This window comes from Agelaius phoeniceus (genome assembly GCF_051311805.1).
Source record: "Agelaius phoeniceus isolate bAgePho1 chromosome W unlocalized genomic scaffold, bAgePho1.hap1 SUPER_W_unloc_1, whole genome shotgun sequence".
In the NCBI taxonomy this organism is placed as follows: Eukaryota; Metazoa; Chordata; class Aves; order Passeriformes; family Icteridae; genus Agelaius; species Agelaius phoeniceus.
In genome coordinates this window covers 7,617,868-7,628,269 of record NW_027509866.1, presented here as the reverse complement: position 1 = coordinate 7,628,269, position 10,402 = coordinate 7,617,868, and the positions used below count along the sequence as shown (strand labels likewise).

Below are 10,402 nucleotides of genomic sequence, written 5' to 3'. Positions count from 1 at the left end.
GAGTCCAGCATTCACAAACTGCAGATGGCACCAAGCTGGGTGTGAGTGTGGATCTGCTGGAGGGCAGGACAAGAAGACCCAGCCTTAAGCTGCACCAGGGGAGGCTGAGGCTGGACAATAGGAAGGAGTTCTTCACAGAAAGGGTGAGTGGGAACTGGAATGGGCTGGCCAGGGGGGAGGTGGCAGAGTCACTGTCCCTCTCCAGTGGCACTCAGTGGCATGGTCTGGGTGACAAGGCAGTATTAGGGCATTGGTTGGACTTGATGATCCCAAAGGTCTTTTCCAGCCTATTTGATTCTGTCATTCTGTGATGATTGGGACACTCTGGGGCCATTGTGACACTGCAGGGCCTCCTGGAACTAAGAGGACCATGGTGACACCGTGCAGCCCCACAGAACCAGGGCTCCATTGTGGTGCTGTGGGGCCAAATGGACCCAGGGAGTGCCCCGTGACACTCTGGGCCCTTGTGGAACCACAGAGGCCATTGTGACACTGCAGGGCCTTGTGTAACCAAGGGGTTTCACCATTTTGACACTGCAAAACCAAGGAGACCATTGGGAGACTGCAGGGCCCAGTGGAACCAAGGGGCTGTTCTGACACTGCTGGGCCTCATGGCACCAAGGGGACACTGTGACACTGCAGGATCCTGTGTAACCAAGGGGCCACTGTGACACGATGGGGCCTCAAGGAATCTGGAATAATGCTGTGACACTGTGTGGCCTTGTGGAAACAAGGAGTCCATTGTGACACTGAGGGGACTTGTGGAACCACAGAGACGATGGTGACAGTGTGGGACCTCATGTGGCCATGGGGCCATTGTGACACCCTGGGGCCCCATGGAACCAAGGAGTCCACTGTGAAACTGCAGGACCAACGAGAACATTGTGACACTGTGAAGCCCCATGGAACCAAGGAGACCAGTGTGACAGTGCAAGGCCTGGTGTATCCAAGAGGCCGTTGTGACACTGAGGGGCCCCTTGGAACCAAGGACTTCTTTGCAGATGTCAGCAAGCTGGATGTGAGTTTTGATCTGAGAGAATATAGGAGTGGTCTGCACAGGGACCTTGATAGGCTGGACCGAGAGGATGAATCCAACAAGGTGAGGTTTAACAAATCCAAGTGCCAGGCCCTGCTATTTGGCCCAAGTGCTGCAGGCTGGGGACAGAGTGGCTGGAGAGCAGCCAGGCAGAAAGGGACCTGCAGGGACTGATGGACAGCAGGCTGGACATGAGGCAGCAGTGTGCCCAGGTGGCCAAGAAGGCCAATGGCTCCTGGCCTGGCTCAGGAATGGTGTGGCCAGCAGGAGCAGGAATGGTGTGGCCACAGGAGCTGCTGTGCCAGAACTGATCTGCCCCAGCTCTGCACACAGACATTGCTGCTGCAGCTCCCGAGAAGGAAACTAAAGGGCATCTCTGCAGAAAACTCTGCTGGGAGTTCCTTTAGTTCATTTAAAGCCACCAAAAGCACAACCCCTCATTGACACAGTCTGTGGCTACAGGGAAGGTGGAGAGAAACAAAATGAGAAATGGCACAAACAATGACATTTATTTGTAGATAATATGAAAAAAGTAAAAAAAATAAAAAGAAATTCCAAAATGAAACCAACAAGAAGTATGAAAGATGAATTTTATTACAAGTGATATGCAGAAATTGGCCAGCAGTTTAATGTTTCTGAAACCATCCAGTCATCAGTGTCCACACTGCAGCCTTGAGCTCCTGGTTCCTCAGGCTGTAGATGAGGGGGTTCAGGGCTGGAGGCACCACCGAATACAGAACTGACAGGGCCAGATCCAGGGATGGGGAGGAGATGGAGGGGGGCTTCAGGTGAGCAAACATGGCAGTGCTGACAAAGAGGGAGACCACAGCCAGGTGAGGGAGGCAGGTGGAAAAGGCTTTGTGCCGTCCCTGCTCAGAGGGGATCCTCAGCACAGCCCTGAAGATCTGTACATAGGAGAAAGCAATGAACATGAAACAACCAAGTGCTAAATAGATACTAACAGAAAGAAGCCCGAGTTCCCTGAGGTAGGAGTGTGAGCAGGAGAGCTTGAGGATCTGTGGGATTTCACAGAAGAACTGGCCCAGGGCATTGCCATGGCACAGGGGCAGGGAAAATGTATTGGCTGTGTGCATGAGAGCATTGAGAAAGGCACTGGCCCAGGCAGCTGCTGCCATGTGGGCACAAGCTCTGCTGCCCAGGAGGGTCCCGTAGTGCAGGGGTTTGCAGATGGACACGTAGCGGTCGTAGCACATCACGGTCAGGAGATAATACTCTGATCCAAGGAAGAACAGAAAGAAAAAGAGCTGAGCAGCACATCCAGTGTAGGAGATGGTGCTGGTGTCCCAGAGGGAATTGTGCATGGCTTTGGGGACAGTGGTGCAGATGGAGCCCAGGTCAGCGAGGGCCAGGTTGAGCAGGAAGAAGAACATGGGCGTGTGCAGGTGGTGGCCACAGGCTACGGCGCTGATGATGAGGCCGTTGCCCAGGAGGGCAGCCAGGGAGATGCCCAGCAAGAGGCAGAAGTGCAGGAGCTGCAGCTGCCGCGTGTCTGCCAATGCCAGCAGGAGGAAGTGCCTGATGCAGCTGCTGTTGGACATTTGCTGGGGCTGCACATGGGCACCTTTCATGGAGAAAGGACAGTGAAGAGTTAGAGGAGATTCCTGTAACCAAAATCAAAGCCTTTTCCCATACACCCTCCCCTGGAAGACACAGACAGCCTTTGGTGTTTAAGAGTTCCAGGGTTTTCTTTTTAAGCTCCCCCTATGTCTCTCCTATTCTTAGATATCAGGAACTCCCAGGCTTAGGGCAGAGGCTTGGCTGGGGAACAGGAGGGAGGGGGCTTGTTCAGAGGGAGGGGCTGCACTGCAGGGGCTCCTGTGGGCATCTCTAAACTCTCCCTGCCACAGCATTGCTGCGGTTTGTTTTCTCTCATTGCCTGATCTTCTCTGCTTCCTGCAGATTTCCCTCCTGCAGGTGTTTCCCTGTGCCTGATCTCTCCCTGCCAGCACCCACAGACCCCAAATCTCTGTGCACTCTCCTTGGCCCTACAGAACCCTGCCTGTTTGCAGGGCACTGGCTGGGGGCAGGTTCTGTTTGCAGCCTGGAGAAAGGACAGCTCAGACTGAGCCTGATGGCTCCAGCAAAGGCGATGCTGCTGCTGTCCATGGGCAGAGTGGCTGAAAGCACATTAGGGATCTCCTGTGAACCTATTGGTCACTAAAAGTAACAGTTCAGATGTCTCAGGCACTTGTCAAAATTCATAATTCAGAATTAACCTTTAATATGTATCCACTCCTCCCTGCCATTCTCCAATAGTAGTAAACTGAATACCTAGTCTTAGGAAATTTCCTCATTTTGAACAAAACCCCTGCCCTGGAAATATTGTATGACTGATCAGAACCCCTCAGCATGTCAGAGCTCCATGAGCATTTCACCTCCTCTGCACCAGAAATACCCAGAGTTGTACTCACAGGCTCTGCAGGCATTGGCATGTTCCAGCTTGAGGAGATGGCTCCAGGAGCTGCAGCTGCACTGTCCTGCAGCCAGAGGTTCCTGTGCCAAGGGCTGGCAGTGATTGTGCCCCAGGCACTTCTCAGCCCCTTCCCAGCCCTGACTGATTGAAGCTCTCTGTGCCTCTGGGCTGTGCCCGCGCTGGCTGCAGGCAGTGCCCCAGCCCTGCTGGGCTGGCACAAGAGCTGCTCATCCAGAGAAATGTGCTTTTGAAGCTCTTCTTGGTCACCAGGAGCTGCCTCTGTGCCAGGAGCCCAGCACAGCTCAGCAGCACAGACACAGCACAAGGACTTTAATCAGCCTCTGGGGCTTTGTGCTCAGGCCCTGAACATCAGTCCCTGAGAGGGAGCTGAAGAAACCTCTGCAGAACTCCAAGGCAGAATCCAACTCCAAACTTTCCTGGACTTTTAATGGCTCCCACTGAGGGACACAACTGAGCAAGTGTCCCCAGGCCCCAGGCAGGGCAGAGAACTGCAGGCAGTGATGACAGGTGGGGACAGAGAGAAGCCAAGTCTGGGTGTCCTGGGGCACAGCAGGGTCTGTGCCAGCAAGGGCTGGGAGGAGACACCTTGTCCTGAGGCCCTGGGGCCTCCTGGCACAGCCCCAGCCAGGCTGGGCACTGTCAGCCCCTTGTGCTGCCCTCAGCATCCCCCCCTAGCCCACATCCCAGTGGCCTCAAGGATCTGCTGCAAGGAGTCCCTGGGGAGCCTTGCTCAGCAATGGCCCTGGGGGCTCCTTCATGCTCCCCGCAGGGACTGCAGGTTTTTCAAAGGACTTTGGGTTTGGCTTTTGCCTTGGAGTCTCTGAGAGGTTTGTGCAGTCACAGCCCCCAATTATCTGCTGTAATGAGTCCCTGGAGAGGCTTTGTCAGTAACAACACTCAGTGGGGCTCATTAATACTTCAGGGTACTTCAGTTATTTGAAGGTACTTGGTGTTTCCCTTTTGATACAGACTCTGTGAAAGGTTTGTGCAATCATGGCCCCAATTATCTGCTTTAACGAGTCCCTGGAGAGCTTTGTACTGACACTCAGTGGGGCTCATTAATACTTTGAGCTACTCAAGGTTTTTAAGGTACTCTGGATGTTCCTTTTCACTCTGAGTCTTTGAGAGGTTTTTGTGCCATCCTGGCCTCCAATTCTCTCCTCCAAGGAGTCCATGAGGAGCCTGTGTTGACCTCAATGGGACCCATTCATGCTTTGAGACACTTGGGGGTTTCTCCTCTGACTTTGACTCCAGGAAAGTTTGTGCAATCTCCTCTCAGGCCCCGAGGTTCCAGGGCTCAGCTTCAAATGCAGCACAGGGCTCATTAGGACCAAGATATTCCTGACAAACCATGGCTCTGCCTTGATTTCCCTCTGATCTGGGCCAGTTCGTTAGGAACTTTCCTGCTGCTGGTATGGAAAAATATTTCAAAGAGCTTCTAGGAAATATATATCATATTTTATAGTGTCCTTTATTACTTTTCTTAGTATAGAAGAGGGGATTGCAGCATTCAGTGACTGATACTGACCCAGGGACACTCTTGAGGAAATCTGGCTTGGTCAGAGAAGCTGTGCCTTGAGGTCTGATCAGTGTGGATGATCTTGCTCCACATTCCCCAACCCCATCCTGTCTCTCCTCACTCACCTGGGACCTGCATTGCTTGGTGAACTGGCTTCGCTCCGCTGAAGAGGGATTTTGACTTTTTAATTTTTTGAAGCAATCTAAAACTCCTGAGTTTCCCCATTGCAAACAGACATCCTCCTCAAGTGTGTGCCAAGCCCAAGCTGCCAAGAGCACTCCAGACCTGCCTGGGCCAGCTGTGAGGGTGGATCATCATCCCAACCTGCACTGCGCCATTGCAAGGGACTGTTGCCATGGACACTGCAGGGACTCCACTGCTGGCTTTGGGTGCCATGGCAACCCCCATCAGTTCAGGTTTCCTTGGAAACCAGCCCAAGGAGCCATTTCTGCAGCCAGGTTCCATGGCCCCTTGCCTGCAGAGCTGTTGCTGCCCTGGGCTGCCATGGCAACCCTGAGGACAAAGCGGTGCCAGGGCTGTTCCAGGTACAATTGCAGTGACACTCGTTGGTGCCACCAGGTGCCATGGCAACGGACACAGGGACCCGTTCCTTGGTTTGGTGCCATGGCAACCAGTGCCCAGAGCTGTTGTGGTGGTTGGTGGCCATGGAAAGCTGCCCTGGGCCCCTTGCTCAGGGCTGGTGTCAGTGCCCAGAGCCAGAGGGGATCCCTTGCTGGGGCTGTGCCATGGCCACCTGCCCTGTGCCACGCTGGCCGCTCCGGCACCAGGAACCAGCAGCCAAGGGCACTGCCAGGGCCAAAGGCCAGGTCAGCCAGACAGAAAGGGGCAGCGCTGGGCACTGTTTCCATGGCAACCGGCACTGGGGGGGACACCTGGGTCACCTGGCCTGGCAGTTGCCATGGAAACCCCTGGCAGGCACTGGGGGCACAGCCCCTGGCACTGAGACACTGCTGGGCCGGGTGCTGAGCACAGGGCTGAGCACGCAGAGATGGTTTTGTTCTTGCTGAGCTGCAGCACAGCCAAGGCCTGTCCTGCCCCTCGTCCAGCCACGCTGGGGAGGGGCTGGGGCTGCGGGGGAGCTGGGCAGGGGACACAGCCAGGACAGGTGGCCCCAACTGAGCCCGGGCACAGCCCAGACCAGAGCACATCATGCTCAAGGTATGAAGGGGGGGAATAAGGAGGAAGGGGGAATTTTGGAGGGAGGGTTTCTGCCTTCCCAGGTAACACTCAAGCAAGAGGGGGCCCTGTTTCTCCAGTGGGCAGGGTCGCTATCAAAGACACAGACACCAACTTAAGGAATTGTGTCATTTATATCATGCACAGCTGCAAAGAATTACAAAAGGATAAGCTCAGCAAAGCACATCATCATTAGCAAAGAATTACAAAAGAAGCTCAGCAATCCATCAGAACTCATCATTACATTTTGGTGACTAACCCCTTGGTGAAACACTAGAGGTGTTTGTGGCAGACAAAGATTCTGGCTATCAAGGTACACCTTACAGACACCAGTAATTCTTTAGTGACACCATTCTTCATTCATTTTCCTTAATCTCATTTGGGATAAGAACAAGAATACTGTTGTCCATGGAGCTGGCACCATGTTAATTCCAGAATAATGCCCCCAGGCCCTTTGCTGTTCAGCTTTACCATGCTGTCTGTGGCTAACAAGGCCTGGGGGGGCCCTTTCCCCTCTGGCTGGAAGGGGCCGGGTCCCAGTCCCTGAGGGGCACCCGGGCTCCTGGATGCAATTCCTGTGCAAGTCCCTCAGTGTCACAGCAGCCTTCACATGGAGCCCCGTGGATCAGAGCATTTCCCAAAGGGGCTCTTGGGGCAAACAGGGAGATTTGGTCTGGCAGCATGTGTAAAACAATATCCTGTCACATCTACTTGTTCTCACACAGAACACTTGGCTGCAGGGACACATTGCCATTGTTCCTGCCCAGGTTTCAGGACTCAGAGTTGTCTTTCCCAGGAGCTGCTCCTTCAGCTGCCTCGGGAGGGCCATTTGGCCTCCGGACCCACACTCGGGCTCCATTATTAGGGCTGCTGGATCCAAACCCTTTATCTCCACAAACGGTGGTGATTGCAGGTGGATCTCCTTTTTTCACAATCCTTCTTAAAATTGCAATATTGATAATTGTGCTACCCTGTCATGGGGTTGACTAATCCAATCCTGGTCACTATTGTTTAACACAATTCCTTTAATTTCTCCTTGATATTCTGCATCAGTTCCTCTTCCCATGACATGACCACTTTGCAAGGCCAAGCTCCAAGTGAGCAGTTACTAAAGCAAAGTGTCCTGGAGGAATCTGAATTCCTGTTTCAGTATTGATAGCTCTCATTTGCTTTGAATTTATCCAAACTAATTCCAGTGCATGAAGGCCCAGCCCTGCAGCCTCTGGGCTGGCCCTGCCAGGGGCCATCACAGCCAGAACAATTTCCCAGGCAGCCCAAGTCTCACTGCCCATGGTTGGATTTGCAAACTGGGGGCAGCCGTGCACAGCCAGGGGGTTTCTATTTCCCCAGTGGGCCATTGTTAAGGGCATGGAGCACATCTGGGAGATGGGTTCTCCATGGGCAAAGGTTCCCATCTCCTCATTTTTTCAACTGCTTTTTAAACAACCCCTTCACCCGTGCAACAAAACCTGCAGCTTGTGCATAGTCTGGTACATGAAAAACCCTGCAGGCTTCATCACTGTATTTTTCACAGGAACAGACAAAGCACTCTGCATCACAGAATCAGCAAACCCTGTAAAAACAGCCAATTTCCTCCCTTCCTCCTTTTTTCATTGTATACAATCTCACATAGTTGACCACTGACAGTAGGGCCCTGGCCAGTCCTGTTCTGTAGGGTATTTAGAGTTACATCCCTGAGCAGCCAAAGCTACCAAATTAGTATTGTCAGCACTATTTCACATTATTATTATTTCATGTGTAGATATACATATTGATATACATATAGACAGATAGATACAGACATATATATAATATATATATATATATATATATAAATATACAAATATATATATATATTAAGGTCATATTATACAATAAATACATATAGTTATTTATTATATTGATATTTCACGGGTACAAATGCAGCTGAGCTCAAGATTAAAACCTTCTTCTCTTGCTCCATGTAGGAGCATTCCAACAATAATTGTTCCTTCTGAAGCTGCTGTTTCCAATGGACTCTTAACAAATTCATCTTTGTCTGCCCAAACCCACAAGTTCTTTTCCTTTTCCATGTGCAATTTTTGGATGCATTTGAAGCCACCCAGGGGTGCAGCCTCTTTTACCCGACTGCCCCACTGCTCCCACGGGGCTCCGACCTCAGCCCACTCCAGAGCCAGGGAACTCCAGGGAAGGGCTTCCCATCTGGGAATTTCTGATGGCACTGATTCCTCACATTTACACTGAACAAGTGACATTTTCTTGGGATCTGGCCAGACTGGGCCAGTTTTGTTTTGCCAGTGGGCAGGGTCAGCACTAAAGACACAGACTCCAACTGAAGGAATCAGTGTCATTTCCTGCAGCTCAAAGCAGCAAAGAATCACAACAGGAGCAGCTCAGCAATGCACCCAACCATCCCCACCAAAGATTGCCTGCAGTGACTGAGAAAGATCCAGCCCCAGTTACCCTCAGCCTTTACCATCCCCCAGACCCACACAGCAGCTGGGGAAGCTGTCACAGCCAAGGGCTGCAGAGCCACTCCTGGGCACTGGCAATTCCTGCAGGTGCCTCCAGCCACAGGTGAGGCTCCAGCCCCGCTGGGAGAGGGCCCAGCTCTGACAGTGCTGAATGGACAAACTGACAGCACTGCTAGTGTGGCAACATCTGGTTTCATCCTCCTCTTGGCTCCCTCCCAAAGCCTGGCCAGGGCCCCAGGAGGAACCAAGGGAGCTGACTTTGACCATTCAGCCCCAAACAAGGCCAGATGTCAGATTTCATGGCCTTGTCTGGCTTCTAAATACACAAAGGTCAATACATGTTTCACTAATGAGTGGCTACATCTATCACAGTGCTAATGACCATGCATATTTCATCAGGGAGCAGATACAAAGATAACCTTTGGTTGGAAGGTTCATCCAGAGGCCACCTTTGGCTCAGGGCCTGCTGTTCAGGCCTCACTCAGGGCTGCTGTCCAGGCCTTGGCACTTCAGGGACGTGGTTTAGTGCTGGGCTTGGCACTGCTGGCTGAGCGGCTGCACTGGGTGAGCTCAGAGGGCTTTTCCAACAGAAAGGATTCTGTGATTCCATGATTCTATCCACTGCATTCAGCTGGGTCCATGTTAGCAGCATTCATTTGCTCAGAAAGTCTCCTCTTGCCCAGCTCCTGCGGCCTGAGGCTTCAGCTCCTTCAGCTCCTGGCGCTGAGCTGCTCATGCTGAACGAGACGACTCGGAGAGAAGAGCACAGTCCATGCAATTCCTTCTGGGACACGGAGAGGGGAGGCTGTGCAAACAGGAGCATTGTTTGCTGTGGCTCCTCTCTGCCCTTCACGCCTTTCAGCGCTCTGAACCAGCCAAGAGCTTTCTCCAAGAGTGCAATGGAGCAGCTGTTCCTGCTCCTGGCTCTGGCTCTCTCCAGTCTCTGCCCTTGCCTGCTTCTGTCCCTCGTGCTGTGCCCTCTGTTCCCCAGGCCTCGCTGGCTGCTGCCCAGGACTGTGGCACTGGCACAGATCCAGTGCTCCAGAGCCTCCTTTCTGTGCCCTTGGAGCTGCCTGGGCACAGCAGCCTTTTCCATCTGCAAGCTCCCCATGGACAGGGAGTGCCCAGCTCCGTTCCTTGCACAGCCTCCAGGAGCCCAGGGCTGCCATCTCAAGTCCCTGCTGGCACTGGGGGCTCCCAGGTGCCTCAGGCTGCTGTGACACCGCTGCACACGGGAGGGAACAGGGGCAGGGCTGTGCTGAAAGTCAGCTCCATCTGCTGCTGCTGCTGCTGCTGCTGCTGCTGCTGTGGGGTCATTTGTGCAGCCCTGGCCCAGAGTCAGGGATCACATCCTGCCAGTCTCTTCCAGCCCTGGCTGCTCAGAGGTTGGGCCCTGGAGCCTCAGGTGGGCAAAGGCAGCTGCTGCTGGTCCCTCTGTGTGCCCGTGTTCAGCAGTGCTGCTCCATCAGTTTGTGCCCAGCAACGGGGAAAAGCCTCAGCCCTGCAGGGCCAGGAGCTGCCGGGCTCTGCCTGAGCAGCTCAGCCAGCAGGAAGGGAGCTGCTCCACACAGGAACCAGGAGCAAAGGACATTCCTTTGATAGGACATGTTTTCTATTTAAAAGAAAAAAAAAAAGAAAAAGGGAAAAAAATAGGTAAATTGTAAAAGATAAGAATAAAATGCAAGTGTTAGTGAAAAAACATAACATAATGTTAGTGAAAA

The 10,402-nt window shown here is 52.8% G+C and overlaps 1 protein-coding gene across 1 annotated transcript; it reads right to left on the bottom strand.

Moving 5' to 3' along the window:
* Window positions 1-1,662: 1,662 nt before the first annotated feature.
* On the bottom strand, window positions 1,663-2,595 carry LOC143692478 (olfactory receptor 14J1-like). Its single transcript, XM_077172710.1, has one exon. The coding sequence runs from the start codon at window positions 2,593-2,595 to the stop codon at window positions 1,663-1,665; it is 933 nt and encodes a 310-aa protein (XP_077028825.1).
* Window positions 2,596-10,402: the final 7,807 nt, after the last annotated feature.

What these genes read in the sequence shown, in the direction of transcription:
- LOC143692478 (XM_077172710.1), bottom strand. Translation starts at nt 2,595, where the DNA reads ATGTCCAACAGCAGCTGCATCAGGCACTTCCTCCTGCTGGCATTGGCA.